This window comes from Sinocyclocheilus rhinocerous, unplaced genomic scaffold (genome assembly GCF_001515625.1).
Source record: "Sinocyclocheilus rhinocerous isolate Xijiao unplaced genomic scaffold, SAMN03320098_v1.1 scaffold306, whole genome shotgun sequence".
Classification (NCBI taxonomy): Eukaryota; Metazoa; Chordata; class Actinopteri; order Cypriniformes; family Cyprinidae; genus Sinocyclocheilus; species Sinocyclocheilus rhinocerous.
This window is the reverse complement of record NW_015662161.1, coordinates 876,587-892,536: the sequence shown is the minus strand read 5'-3', so window position 1 is coordinate 892,536 and position 15,950 is coordinate 876,587. Positions and strand designations below refer to the sequence as shown.

The 15,950-nt window shown below is 37.5% G+C and overlaps 1 protein-coding gene across 2 annotated transcripts in view; it reads right to left on the bottom strand.

Moving 5' to 3' along the window:
- The window catches only part of kcnt2a (potassium channel, subfamily T, member 2a), a 32,775-nt gene extending 16,825 nt beyond the window's left edge, over positions 1-15,950 (bottom strand). For both annotated transcript variants that reach the window (XM_016537376.1, XM_016537377.1), the window contains exons 1-14: positions 15,859-15,950; positions 15,550-15,629; positions 15,147-15,246; positions 14,723-14,771; positions 14,496-14,555; positions 14,206-14,280; positions 12,087-12,170; positions 11,466-11,560; positions 7,666-7,846; positions 7,167-7,331; positions 5,816-5,952; positions 4,628-4,691; positions 3,476-3,584; positions 2,287-2,395 (exon numbers count right to left, since the gene is read on the bottom strand). In XM_016537376.1, coding sequence (XP_016392862.1) covers positions 2,287-2,395; positions 3,476-3,584; positions 4,628-4,691; positions 5,816-5,952; positions 7,167-7,331; positions 7,666-7,846; positions 11,466-11,560; positions 12,087-12,170; positions 14,206-14,280; positions 14,496-14,555; positions 14,723-14,771; positions 15,147-15,246; positions 15,550-15,629; positions 15,859-15,950 — 1,400 coding nt within the window. The remainder of the gene's footprint in view (positions 1-2,286; positions 2,396-3,475; positions 3,585-4,627; positions 4,692-5,815; positions 5,953-7,166; positions 7,332-7,665; positions 7,847-11,465; positions 11,561-12,086; positions 12,171-14,205; positions 14,281-14,495; positions 14,556-14,722; positions 14,772-15,146; positions 15,247-15,549; positions 15,630-15,858) is intronic.

The window sequence follows — 15,950 nt, the reverse complement described above, 5'->3', positions numbered from 1 at the left end:
AATAAGTCATCCACGTAGCTGTCTGAAGGAGACGTAAACAGGCAGGCCGAGGGCATGGCAAGGGGGCGCAGTGTCTCGTTCCCTCTCGGGAACCAGGGTTACATGTGTTCCCCTTCTAGCTAACTTCACGCTGCGCCCCCTAGGGGGCACATTGGGGAACAAAATCCAGCCATGCCGAGGCGCATGCCTGCCCACCTGGTGGGGGAGCACCAAGGAAGCGACAGACGTACACCAAGCCTTTCCTCAGAAAGGGGCCATGCCACTGCGCCATGGGCTGCTCACACAACTTGGCAGAAATGGGGAACCCGATTAGATCAAGGGGAACATCCCACCCAAGTTAAGAGCACAACTATCCTCAGATAGCTATGCTATGTGAGCCATATAAGCCTGGATACACAAGACCACTGAATAGACTAAACTAGAAAGCCTCTAGAGGAGCTCAAAGGTAGCTACTTAAATCTCGGTAAGGAGAAATAGCTGCTAAGCTAGAACACAGCTATCCTCAGATAGCTATGTCCTAAAGGTCTTATGAAGGCTTGTAGACCAGAATAACCATACACAGCTAGTCTAGATAGCCAGGCAAAACCTTCCTGCAAAGCTGCCCAGACCACAGAGAGTGAGCTATCTACTTACAACCCTAGCAGGGGAGATAGCACTGTCTAGGCAAGAGCCCAAGGAGGCCACTACTTAAAACCGTAAGCAGGGGAGCAATCACTGAGCTATCACATAGCTATCCTCAGATAGTTAGTCTCTAGGAAAGGGGATCACTCCAGGAGAGGGCTCACCGCAACTGCTAGTAAGACACAGCTAGCCTCAGATAGCTGTATTCAAGTAAGCCCGTCCTGCCATAACAATGGCTGTAATATAACCACCCTCAGATGGCTATACTAAGGAGGCCCCCAATCCGTGTCAGTCCCATGGTAGGCTAGCGAAGCACCATGTCATTGACCAGGGGCTCACAAGAGGGAGATCTGGGCCATCAGTAAATTATTCGCTAAGAGCGAACACATAAACATCATCAGTCCGCGATCAAAGCCTGATATAAGCCGTGGCCAAAAACACTAGAGGGCTGGACACGGCTATCCTCAAATAGCAGTTCCCTCAGATAAGGCTAAAGACAGGACAAAGACTTCAGCACTTACTTGAGAGAGCTTGAGCCAAGGGGAACCCAAGCCAGGCTAGAACATAGCTGCCCTCAGACCGCCATATTCCAGATCAAAGTAAGCTTGAGCTGGAGCATAAGCTCAATACTCTGTACAGCTATACTCTGAGCAGGGACTGCTCACTTAAATCCTTGAAGAGGGGGAGCAGTGTACTCAGCCTAAACTCAATAGGCGGGAGGTTTTTGTGGGGGATCCACTCCTAAACCCATCTGGCTTATTACAGGAAGGAACATTCTCCATAACCACTCTAGGTGCTGAAAACACCATGGGAAAGAAAGCTCGCAAGCATTTCTCCACAGAGTATAAAAATGTATTCACGCCCAACGAGGCTCTCCATACACAATAACATGCATATTAGAGAGGCACGGCCCGAGCTGAATATAGTTCTGCCCACGATCTCGCAGGATCAGGCTGAAACGATTCTGTGCTCACACTTCGTCATAACCCAGTAGTATCTGCAGCATCTGACAACGGCTCCTGAAGACAGCAAAGAGGATGACGTATTCAGCAGGTGCCCTTTTATACTTCCGGGCACCCCGCCTATGACGTCATGGGCCAGGTGGACCAATAGATTGGCATTGTTTCACACGTGCTTCAGACACTGGTCATGCAGGCTGCATTCCCCAATGTGCCCCTTTAGGGGGCACAGCGTGGAGTTCCCTAGAAGGGGAACTACACGTCTGCTCACGTACCAATAGACTGAACACGTTTTCACTGTATTCACAAATTCAGTTTTTATAGTTTAAACAGAGACAATAATGGTATGGTTTTCAAAAGTTTGTGTTTTCAGGCCTCTAAATTGTCATTGTCATCTTCATTGTCGCATAAATGAATGGCCAAAATACACAAAATGTTTTATGTTTTTAGTGTCATGTAAACGCCCACTTATTTAACTCCATAAATTCTGAATCTGAAAGGGAATCTGAAAAGGGAAGCTCCTACAAATGCATATGTAAAAATATCTATGTCCTCAGCTTTCCATTGTTAATTTTACTAAAGTGTCTTTAGTGACAGTAGTTTTTTTTTTTACTACTAGGGTTTGCGGTGGTGCAAGCCTCAAAACGTTTTTGGGTGAACTATTCCTTTAAGTGCTTTTGATATGTCATCAGGCTAGTGTACTCACAGGCCTTGAGATGTGTGCACCAGCAGGGTGATGAAGGTGGACGTGGCAGGACAGATGCAGTTCAGGGCCAGCATAGCGTATTTAAACTCTTCCTCACAAACAATATGATCTGAAGGGTGAAATAGCAGTACAGCTGTGTTGAGAAATATCTGTGTCAATGTCTTTCGCTGCATTCGTACATTGTTTGAAATGTTCTGGAATCACCTACAAAGACTGATTTAACAGTACCTGCAAATTTCACATGAAATTTGTTTTCTGGTTTGAGAATCTGAACAAAAAGAGTGCAGCTTGGAGCAAAGTCCTTCACTGCAAAAGCCCTCAGGATGGTCTGGTGATCCTGAGAAGAAACAAATAAGTTATTAAAAGTGGAATATTCATAGAAATTATCATAAATATAGCTCTAAAAAAACCATTCTATATTCATGTCCCATCCCTTCACTGATGACTTAAAGGGGTCATGAACTGAGAAATCAAAATTCCCTTGATCTTTTGACATATAAGAGGTCATTGTGCTATAAAAACATCCTGTAAGTTTCAGAACTCAAAACTTTTTCGTTAGACTAAAAATAGCTTACACTGAAGTCTGTCTGCCAAAACGACAGCTTATGGAATGTGCCAATTTATGACGTAATAGTGTGGATAAACACCGCCTCCGCAGAAGATGATCAACACCTGCTTCTACATCACTGCCTGTTTAGCCCCGCCCACTGATTCGCACACGTAGTAGGTAAATGACAAGAGCGGCAAACACAGGTATACGCAGAAAAAAAAAATCGATAAACTTTATTTAATGAACTTCATTTTTAAAGAAGTTCCAGACCACGTCAGTAAGGACTTTGTTCACTTCATTTTACTGCAGATTCATTTACAAATAAGGCAGGACTTTCATAAAGATTGAAACTAAAAGACGATGCTGTACTGACTATATTGGATCCGACAGTAATGTCACACCACACAAGTGTGAGTAAGTGTGTGTTTTTATTACGTGATCACTATTGCTTCGTCTGTTATTACAGATTGTTTCAGGGCCAGCATAGCGTATTTAAACTCTTCCTCACAAACAATATGATCTGAAGGGTGAAATAGCAGTACAGCTGTGTTGAGAAATATCTGTGTCAATGTCTTTCGCTGCATTCGTACATTGTTTGAAATGTTCTGGAATCACCTACAAAGACTGATTTAACAGTACCTGCAAATTTCACATGAAATTTGTTTTCTGGTTTGAGAATCTGAACAAAAAGAGTGCAGCTTGGAGCAAAGTCCTTCACTGCAAAAGCCCTCAGGATGGTCTGGTGATCCTGAGAAGAAACAAATAAGTTATTAAAAGTGGAATATTCATAGAAATTATCATAAATATAGCTCTAAAAAAACCATTCTATATTCATTTCCCATCCCTTCACTGATGACTTAAAGGGGTCATGAACTGAGAAATCAAAATTCCCTTGATCTTTTGACATATAAGAGGTCATTGTGCTATAAAAACATCCTGTAAGTTTCAGAACTCAAAACTTTTTCGTTAGACTAAAAATAGCTTACACTGAAGTCTGTCTGCCAAAACGACAGCTTATGGAATGTGCCAATTTATGACGTAATAGTGTGGATAAACACCGCCTCCGCAGAAGATGATCAACACCTGCTTCTACATCACTGCCTGTTTAGCCCCGCCCACTGATTCGCACACGTAGTAGGTAAATGATAAGAGCGGCAAACACAGGTATACGCAGAAAAAAAAAATCGATAAACTTTATTTAATGAACTTCATTTTTAAAGAAGTTCCAGACCACGTCAGTAAGGACTTTGTTCACTTCATTTTACTGCAGATTCGTTTACAAATAAGGCAGGACTTTCATAAAGATTGAAACTAAAAGACGATGCTGTACCGACTATATTGGATCCGACAGTAATGTCACACCACACAAGTGTGAGTAAGTGTGTGTTTTTATTACGTGATCACTATTGCTTCGTCTGTTATTACAGATTGTTTGACATGTACCGAGTATTTATGCGTTTTTAACCTAAATCACAGCAACGTCCATCTATGAAGGATGTAAGCTGTCAAACATACACAAGCCAATCATAGCTTATTCTTCTGGACATTTACTTCAGAGTCCACAATCTGCCATGCCTATTCAAACAGAGCGTTATAATGAGGGGGGTCAACTACTTCTGAATTATGTTTTTTGATGTAAAAATCTTAATAACATTATAAGTGGACCACAAAGAACAGTACAAAATAAAAAGAAAAGGCAGTATATGACTCCTTTAACAATAATGCTTTAAATGTTTTAATCATAATTTTGCATTTCTTCACTTTTTGATGAAAAATCTCAGTAATACATACTGCTGCATTGCGGTCAGCCTCACAGCGGCAGGTCAGAATGAAACAAGCCTCAGCATTACCCAGCCTGTGTGAAAAGACTTGTTTTCAGAGAATATCTTGCATTAAGTTTCTTATACCATTGGCATTTCTTTAATTGTTTAAAATGTAAACCTTTTCAATTTAGTTAGCTTTATAAACGATTTTGAGTAACTCTTTATTTTGCAGTGTCTTTGTTACACGTTGCATGTACTATATGTACTATAGTAATAACAGTAAATTATGCATACTTACAGGCAACTTTTTTTTTTTCCTGGCCAAAATGCATGCTAAATATATGTTATAAGCAGTGGATCTCAATTAAATATATTTGTGAAATTGAAAATATATTTAGTTTCAATCTTCATATTCCAAAATATTTTCCAAAAATATATACAGTACATTGTAAAAAAAAATGGAACATTATAAAGTACGTTCCTTGCTGATTTTTATCAAAATGTGTTCTATGCTTTTTCTTCATATGTGACATGTGAATGTACTTTTTTTTAATTGAAATATACGGAGGGAATATATATTTATATTGTTAAAATACATTTTTAAAAATACACAAAAATGGCCAAAAACATATTTAAAAATCTAAAATATATTTGAAAATATATGTGCATAAATATATTTTGGAACATATTTTAGCTAAAATATTTTGGCAATTTTTTAAATATTTTAAATATATTAAAAATATATGTTTTCTGTATGGGTTAAATGTACAATTACACTGTAACAAGGACACTGTTAAATAATGATTAACCCAGTTTTGCTACAGTGTCAGAAAAATGTATTTAAGTCTTGATATCTAACACAATCTTTATCTCAAAAATACTGATTAGATTTTTAATTTTTATTTTTTTGGATGATTAAATCCTTTAAGGCAACACTTTGGCATTTGGGCTCTGTTCCATGTAAATGTGATTCCCAATGAAAATTAGATCAAGTTTGAAATATATCTCTCGACTGCCCACTCAACAAAAAAATTCAAATATGATCATTTATAATTTATGTCTGTTTTTAAAAGAAATACTCAGCTTGTTAACCCAGAAAGCTTGGTATTTTCTATATATGGCAGCAGTTGCACAGCAGAAGCCCAGTGTATATGTGGGATGTGTTAAAAAGGCTCAAGATATCGCAGCAGATAAACATAAATGTCTTCCAACTCACTTTGCTCTGACCAGATCTTGATCTTTGAGAGCAGAGCCCTGCAGATATATGACTCTGTGTGACCACATCGGGATCCGCAGCACCCGTCTCACCGCCGCATCCTGCTCTGCTGGGCAAAGGATGATGACATAGTACTCCTGGAAGACAACAGCGGCAAACAGACAGAATAAATGAAGTTTGAAAAAATTTCTGCCATTTTGAATTTTTCACAAAACCTACTTTTGCAAACTAGTCCTAGGTTTTTTGCCCAATTGGAACCAAACCAGGGCTGAAAGATTCTCTGGAGTTCGAATATCAAAAGTTAGTAGAAAAAAATGAATTTTCCATTCATTTTCGCTAGGGGGGGGGCTAAAATGTACAAAGTGGGCGGGGCTACTTTTACTAAAAACTCTTGAACAGAATGAGTTATTTACCAAATTAGGTTCTCATAAGTATTGGTTCATGGCGATTGGCCACTTGGTGCTGCTATAAAATAGAAAAACATAAAAATGGCTATAACTACACCATCCTTTGTCCAATCGACTTGAAAGCTGTCATGCCGTGTCTTTGTCCTAAATGCCATTACTGTATGTCAGGACATTTGTGTATCTTGTGATTGCTACTGTAATCATGAGGTGTTTCACACATACACACAATACTCATACCATATGATAGCTCTCCTCATTTTGAACAACTTTGCCTCTGGAACCACTGCTGTCAATCAGTTAAATATTTGAGATAAAAAAAACAACAACTACTTTTGTGAACTACTCTCTAGACTCTCTAGGTCAATACTTTAGAAATTTAGCCTTTGGATAGCTATAACCAGATTATTTAGAATATAGGCATAGCCAATTGTACACAAAATCCTTTAAATCCTGAAACGAAAACTCAATTCACGAAATCAGCTGGTTAAATATTTGAGATAAAAAAAACAACAACTACTTTTGTGAACTACTCTTTAGACTCTCTAGGTCAATACTTTAGAAATTTAGCCTTTGGATAGCTATAACCAGATCATTTAGAATATAGGCATAGCCAATTGTACACAAAATCCTTTAAATCCTAAACGAAAACTCAATTCACGAAATCAGCTAAGCACATGCAATATATGATTCTATAGAAGCATGCAACATTTTATGGAGATCGGTCCATAGGTGGCATTATAACTGTTATATAAAAGTGAAAAATGCTGTATTTATATGGCAAATGACATGATTTTGCTGAAATTGGTCTTTTTCATTGCTGATTTAGGTGGTTACAAGCTTGCTAAATAATACGCAATATCGTTTTACAATTGCGCATGAAGGCCTTAAAGTGCCTGAACCCTGATAATTGCTGCTTGCAGCTATATTTTATTTTTGTTATGTACCTGAAGTATGGGGTGAGCATAAAACTCATTTAGGAAATCCATCAGCAGGTCGATTTTGACTGAACTGACACACAGCACCACGTGTCTCTCGGTTTCTGCTCTTTGCTTGCTGTAATCTCCTCCTGACTTCTGCCGCTCCATCCACAAGTAGGCCAGCTCCTCAAACTAACACCATAATGCACTGCATTAGCTCTCATTCTTTAATGACATTGCAGTGACAGTGGCTGCAGATTATAGTTCTTCCGAGACATCCCTCATGGGATTTAGGTATTAAGTGTATAAACATTTTGAAGCCATTTTTGGGTGAACTAACCCTTTAAAATTTAAAAGTAAAAACATTCAAGTTACAAGTTATGACTGCTCTTACTTTAATAATAAAGTGAGAATAAATGTGGCTTTATCCATTAAATCCATTTTTCCATAGTATATCATGCTATATATGGTCTACAATGGTTGTTATCCATTGCTGTTTTAGAGTTTAGTATCAAGGCAAGCTTACCTGGATAGGCAGGACTACTAAAGCCACAAATATCATAATAACAACCAGCAACTTGGAGGGCCAGACATCAGGAAGGACATCTCCAAACCCCACTGTAGAGAATGTCACGATGCAGAAGTAGAAAGAGTCAAAAACTGTGACTTTTTTTCCAGCACGCTGCAAGTGCTCAACACCACAAATGCTGGAGAAAGGAGGAACAAATTAACAAAAGCAGACAACACAAAGGAGTCCATGTTAGGTCTGCAGCAAATGAGAGACTGTATACTACAGTAATATATGTATTAATGTCTTATATGTTTACAAATTGTACTCCTTATGGAAGAGAATTGAAACTTTCACTGCAACACAGTCCTGCAATACAACATTTTCATTTCGCTGTGCATATTCTGCATATTCTTGAATGATGCAATTTTGATCAATCTTGATCATGGATTTGCTTTTCATTAGTATGATTTTAGCAAGTCGTTAATGAAAAGCAATGCCACTGTTGACCTCTCATGATTTCATATGGATATACTGTTCTTTATTTTCTCTATTCATGATTGAATTTTTGATTAGTAATATGCATTGCTAAGAACTTCATTTGGACAACTTTAAAGGTGATTTTCTCTATTTTTATTTTTTTTTGCACCCTCAGATTCCAGATATTCAAATAGTTGTATCTCGGCCAAATATTGTCCTATCCTAACAAACCATGCATCAATGGAAAGCTTAATTATTCAGCTTTCAGATGATGTATACATCTCAATTTCGAAAAAATCGACCCAGTCATTGGTTTTGTGGTCCAGGGTCACATATGTAGAGTTTAAAATGAATCACTCAATTCAATATGATGTTTCAAAGTTATTTATGAACTTTGCACAGAGACAAAATCAGTAAATGCTGACAAAAGCAGCATAAAATCAGCATGATGGCCATAATGCATGTAAACTGACCATGTTATATATTACATGCATGATGCACAAAAATATTTGTATATGCATATATGCAGAAATATTTGTTTATGAAGAGACGTGAGATATGCATGCTCCATTTCTGGGTAAAACCATCACACATTGACTTATATGGCAAATGGTCATAATGAAGTGATGCGATTAGGAAATGACAAAGATCTTTTGCTCCGACTCTCTGTCTGCATTAGCCCTCGAAATGACACCAAGTCTATGAGCAAACAGCTTGTGAAAATCTCCTCTAAAAGCGTTGAGATGCACTTACTGGCAGTGTAATGGTGATCGTGTAGTGCTGTCTGTGGATTTCTAATGATGAACACTTGACCACAGAGCAATTAGTATATTGCTTTAGTCCTGAGATAAAAGAAAAACCTCCAATATGTTGACAACAAAAAGAAAGTTAATGTTGCTGAGGTCTACAGCAGATAATCTGCAGATATGTTATCTGAAAAACAATTATGCTAGAGCTTTTCTCTGAACGAACCAACTGGTGTTTTGGTGATTTTTAGTGGATGCATGACATTAGTTCTCCTCAAGTTCAAACAGTTCCCATACTTTTTGTCTTATTTTTAAACATTCAGACAAATATTTAAATTGTGGTTTAAGGCTGGAATACAATATGCACATTTTGCCCAGTTATTTTAGTGCCGACACTAGTTGCTGAAAGTCAGATTTTCACAGAAAATCATGTTATAAAAAGGATAGTTCTGGTCCTTGATTCTGATTGGCTGAGCCGCATTCAAAGTCGTTGTAAATTACTTACAAACATACAGTGACTTCATTACATCAGTATTACTGTACCACTAACCTAAAAAGGACACCTCTCTCTTTTTAATTACTTAATATACTCTAATTATCACTATACAATATAGGGCTATTATACCAAATAAATGAAATCAGTATGAAGAAAATCCTTATTATCATTTATCAAAATCCATTTACACATCAATTACAATTCCATTAATAATTGTATGAGATTAATGTTCTAAATATATAATTTTAAGTATATATTTAAAAAAAAAATGAATAGAAATAGAAAATGAAATTACACTATTACCTGTACATACGAATCTAAACAGCCAGTAGGTGGCAGCAAGTCTTAATTTAATCATAGAATCATTCATTCAACCAATTCGTTCAAACTTTACGTCTTTACGAATGGGTCATTAAATCATTTGCTCAAAAGAAATGAATCATTCAAAAACAAAACTCCACTATGTGTTGCTGAGAGACACAACTATTTTGCTTAGTTTGGAACTATTTTTGCTGGCAAATTAGAGCAAAAAGAGTCCAAATTAACAATGTTGTATCTAACAATAGTAAATTTAATATAATTAATTTATAGTGTATTCAACTGTCATCTAAAACGAATATCACATTTGCAAAGTGCAAAATGTGTTTCTATTCTAGAAAATAGCACTCTTGCTTGTATGATATTGTTTAACTCTAAATGTTATAAATACAAAAAATTTGAAGAATTCATACAGGGGCAGTTTATTATTATTATTATTATTTTATTTTGGTGGTATTTCTGACCTTGCATGATGCCATTTTACATCAATACCAGACTAGCTTGCTTAATGTTAAGCTTAATAGAGGGATACTGAGATTTTCAGACCCGGTTTACACCTGTATTTAGCGTTGTACACTTGTAATCAGATTGACAAAAACCCATCTTAATACCAGGTGTAAATGGCCTAAGTTTAGGGCAAATAATGTTTCTCCATGAGTTACTGTGTTCAGAATGACTTAAAAAAACTGGTATTGTGTGATCCTCAGTCGTTAAATGGATAGTTCACCCAAAAATGAAAATTCTGTCATTAATTACTCACCCTCATGTTGTTCCAAACCCGTAAGACCTTCGTTCATCTTTGGAACACAAATTAAGATATTTTTGATGAAATCCGAGAGCTCTCTGACCCTGCATAGAAAGCAAGGGTCCTATCACAGTCAAGGCACAGAAATGTAGTAAAAAAAACTGGTCAATGTGACATCGGTGGTTCAACCGTAATTTTATGAAGCTACGAGAATACTTTTTGTGCGCAAAATAAAACAAAAATAACTAATTTATTAAACAATTCTTCTCCTCCATGTCACCCTACCACGATGTGGTATGTGCGTGATGCTTCTCGTAGCTTCATAAAATTACGGTTAAACCACTGATGTCAGATGGAGCATTTTAACATGTCCTTACTATGTATCTGTGACTTGACCATGGTAGGACTCTTGCTGTATATGGAGGGTCAGAGAGTTCTCGGATTTCGTCAAAAATATCTTAATTTGTGTTCCGAAGATGAACGAAGATGACACAGGTTTGGAATGACATGAGCGTGAGTAATTGATGACAGAATTTGTATTTTTGTGTGAACTATCCCTATAAGTGTATGAAGCCTAGTTTTTCTCTGTAACCATTTGCAAAGTTGGGGCCCCTCTCAGGCTCTGGGCCCTATGCATTTCTTCCCCCTTTTCCCCTCAATTGCAACACCCCTGGATGCCTATGTTTGTGTAATGTATTCTTTAAATGTCCAAACACTTTTTAGAGCCACTCTATTTTACAATTAGCATGGCAACACACCAGGGATTAATAAGGATGTGAGCATGGATGGACAAGTACATTTGTGGTGAGTAAGTGCTTCTCCCTCTAAAAGCAGAAACCACAGAAAATGAGCTGGAGTTCAATCTGTTTCTGACCCTGATCATGCTGCGTGGCTAATACTGCAGTCTAAGCCAAACGAAAGCGAACACTGATTAAGACTAGGAGACACAGTTGTTGGGAAATCCTGTCTGACAAGCAGTTTAGGGTCGAATTTGTGTGTTGCTTATATGTGAGTGGATATTTGGCTGACTCACAAAGTGAAAATGAGGCAGATGATGGTGGAGATGAGGATGAGGAGCTGATTGAACATGGCTGACTGTGTCCGGTGAATAGCACGATGAAGATCATTCTGAAAGCCACAGAGAAAAATATGTCAATATATTTCTGTTATGACAACTCTCACAGGTTTTAGCATGGTAATGTACATGGCAATGTTAATGTGTTTAGTCTTGGTAGAATAGATCTGCTATGCTGCTGCTGCTGCAGAGCAAGTACAGAGACTTACTACTGCCAATACATCCACAACATGCTGCTATGAGCATGTAGGAAATACTGCTGCTGCACATATAACATATATGAAATAACCTCCATATATAGCATACATGATCACTCTATAGCAGATCTACACAGGTGGAGCTGGGGGAGGTGGAGGGTTAATGAAGCACGCTGCAACTGCTACAGCAAGCACTAGCCAAGTATTTGAATGTTGAGCAGCAATCTCATTGGCTGCTGATACAAAAGAGAACCAATCAGCTGCGCCATGTGATAATGACGTTATTATGTCCGATTGAGTTGACCTATTGGACTGTGCCATCTACAGTTTTAACTTTAGATATATATTAATTTTTGATACTTTCTTCCAAATATATACTCACAACCATGTTTTCCAAAGCACGTTTTGCCAGCCAGCAGTTCAGAAACACAGGAATGAAGAGGTTTCGGAAAGGACAATAAAAAATCTGTTACAACAAAGAGCAACCATTACATTTTTTGAAAAAACTGAAGCATTTCACCAAAATACAAATGTAATCCATAAAAAACAGTGTTGGGTAGTAACTAGTTACATGTAACGGCTTTACATAATTTAATTACAAAATAAATGTAACTGTAATCCATTACAGTTACTGAGAAAATGTTAACGATTATAAAGAAGATTAAATCTGAATATTTTCTGCAAAAAGCTATATGCTGGATAATATTAATTTGCTGCTTTGCCTGTTTTTGATGTGCACAATGCCTCCTGCCATGCAAAGGCCATTTAGTAATGCAATGCTATTCTAATGCTTTTGATGGGTTCTCTTGTTTAATTTGCAGCGCAGCACATCTGCCAATTACATCAATTCACATTGCCGCTGAAAGCTTGTCTGAAAGTTGCCTCCATGGTGAGTGATAAAAATGCGTTCCAGTGCTGAAAATGTAAAAATCAACAATCAGAATAGTCTCAAAGTAAAATGAAGTGTTAAACTCTGATTTCATGGTGACTAATTAAATTACTGTAAAATTAAATTACTATAATCTTAATTCAAGATATGCAGGATTTTGGAAGTCTGACAGTGATAACACTGATAAGAAATTATATTATATGTAAAAACACTTCACAGTGCTCAGTCAAAGTAAGTTTGGAAGAACATAGATGAGCTTTAACAAGGTTATTATACATAGGGAATTCAATTAACTCAAAACATCCCACAGTACAAAATCATTTTTGTCTTTAATGTTTCATATATTCAGTATAAATAGCCAGGGCATTGCTGTGTGGTTGCTAGGACAGTCTTGGGGGTTGCCAGGGCATTACTAGTTGGTTGCTAGGATGTTCAGGCAGGGTAGTTGCCAGGGAGTTGTGTGTGGTTGTTAGAGTGTTCAGAGTAGTTGCTAGGGCATTGCTCTGTGTTTTCTAGGGTTTTATGGGTTGGTTGCCAGGGTGTTGCTATGTGGTTGTTAGGTTGTTCAGACAGGGTAGTTGCTTATGGTTGCTAGGGTGTTCTGGGCAGTTGCCAGGGCATTGCTACAGTATGTGGTTGCCAGGGCATTGCTATGTGGATGCTAGGCTGTTCAGGATGGTTGCCAGAGCATTGCTATGTGGTTGCTAGGTTGTTCAGGCAGGGTAGTTGCCAGGGAGTTGCTTATGGTTGCTAGGGTGTTCTGGGCAGTTGCCAGGGCATTGCTATGTGGTTGCTAGGATCTTCCCGGTGGTTGCCAGGGCATTGCTTTGTGGATGCTAGGCTGTTCAGGCAGAATGGTTGCCAAGGTGTTGCTATGTGGTTGCTAGGTTGTTCAGGCAGGGTAGTTGCTTGTGGTTGCTAGGGTGTTCTGGGCAGTTGCCAGGGCATTGCTATGTGGTTGCTAGGGTGTTCCTGGTGGTTGCCAGGGCATTGCTTTGTGGATGCTAGGCTGTTCAGGCAGAATGGTTGCCAAGGTGTTGCTATGTGGTTGCTAGCATGGTCTGGGTGGTTGCCAGGGTATTACTATTTGGTTGCTAAGGCATTTAGGGTAGTTGCCATGGAGTTGTTTAGTGGTTCCTAGGTTGTTCAGAGTGGTTACCGGGGTGTTGCTATGCAGTTGCTAGGGTAGTCTGGGTGGTTGTCAGGGCCTTATTATGTGGTTACTAGGTTGTTCAGGCAGGATAGTTGCCAGGGAGTTGCTATGTCGTTGCTAGGGTGTTCTGGTGGTTGCTAGGGTGTTGCTATGTTGTATTCTAGGTGATTAATTATAAGCCCAAGTCAAAAGGAGTCTTCATGATATTCTGGTTTCTGGATAGTTAATATTTAGGAAAATCTCTAACCCTATGCATAAGCTTAAGTACAAGATATCATTGCTTTAGCAAACACTGATAATAAAAGAAGACCAGATGAACATATTAATGGATTATGCCTTAAATCGATCTTTATATAATCTTTAGATCGGAAAGAACTGTGTTTAGATGTGGCAGTACCAACATCACGGCACTATTAGTGTCAATTGTTTGTGTCAACAGTTTTTCAATTATATACTTACTCCAATCACAAAGGGCACAGTGTCAATCATTTCCAAGATGAACGCTATTTGAAGTACCTGCTGCCATATGTTTCCCTAGATCATTAGAGAGAGCACAAACAAACAGAATGATCACAGATGTTATCAATATACTTGCATGGAAAATATATCATTACGTTGCCTGTATTACTTGTTAATTTTGCACCATGGTTTCAGGGTCATTCAGATAATGCTTCTTGTAAACTAACATCTGAGACAAAGCTTAGAAAATACAAAAATAATAATAAATAAATAAAATAGAAAAATCATACCTTGTATCGTAGATATGTCAGCAGGATTCTTATGAATAAACATATGACTGCAACAGACACCTAAAGAAAATAACTCTTAAATACATACACCAAACACCAATGAATATTCTAATGATTATTAATAACCTTATATCGGTTCCATAACACAAACCTTGCACAAAATAATCCAAAAATACTCAGAAAAGTCAGAAATGGTTGGATATTACAAGATTTATCTGCAAGACTACCTGTGCATGCCAAAGTATGGGACATCGGTGAACCCAAATAATTGAGGCCCTGGTAACAATACAGGGTTATTAAAATGGTGCAAACGAATAAATCAGAGCAATTTTATATTAAATTTCTGTTTATAGTTCATTGGAACTACATACCAGTTGATTTCAAACAGGGTATAATTTTTGCATGAGACGTCCAAGCTATGAGGAGAGATGAAATATCAAATATCAATATGGAACAGTCATTTTTAAGTCATTAGAAAAATGTAGTAATCGGAATATCAGAAGTTACTTTTATATAATGAGGCAATGTATTTCTTTTCTAGTTTTGTTTTACATAACTCATTCAACTTGGGCCAGATGTTTTATTGTATTGTCCTTCAGACTGTGTATAAGGAATTAGAGACAAGAAATTACAACAATAAAAAAAAAATACCATTTATATTCAGCTTCACTTGAGTCCTTCAGCACTCTGGATATATACAAAATGCAGCTTAACACCTCGAGCGAAAGATAAAACACTCGCACCCTGAGACCTGAATAATACAAAAACAGTGTTTATAAACCATTTTAGACACGGGTAATAAATAAAGCATGTGATCACATGCACTCAACAAGTGAGATTTTTGGAACATAAATATGGAACAAAACACACATTTTAAAATATTATTTATAACTGCATTTAATTTTAGACCAGTGTGAAATTAAACAATGTTCTTTAAAAATATATTTTTATTATGTTTTGAATTCCTTGTATTATGGAAACAAGAAACATAATTTTAAGATCTGAGAATTTAACAGGAAAATAAAGTGTAAAGAGAAATAAATCTGAGACATACTGGATCGTTGGTTTTTGATGAAGTAAAACTGCAGGCGTTCTTTGAAACTATTCTCTTTGACATAGAAGTCAACCTGCACCCTGTACGGCCAAGCACAGAATTAGCCAACTGCTTAAACAATAGGAATGATTGTTATCTCTCATAAATACTTCTTAAAATGTGATGCTCTGATTTTCTATTTCTGCACTTCATCACATTGGAGTTATATAATACAGTTAGCACATTGTTTTTGAACACAACAATATAAAAATATATAAGGATTTCAATTTTGAGCCATTCGACAACACGGAGGAATCTAGAAGCACTTACTTGGCATCGTTTTGCCGTGTCTGTTCTCGAAGCAAAAAATCCCTGAATCTGTGTCGAGGCAAGGGTGCCACTTCGTTTTCTCCATCGACCAT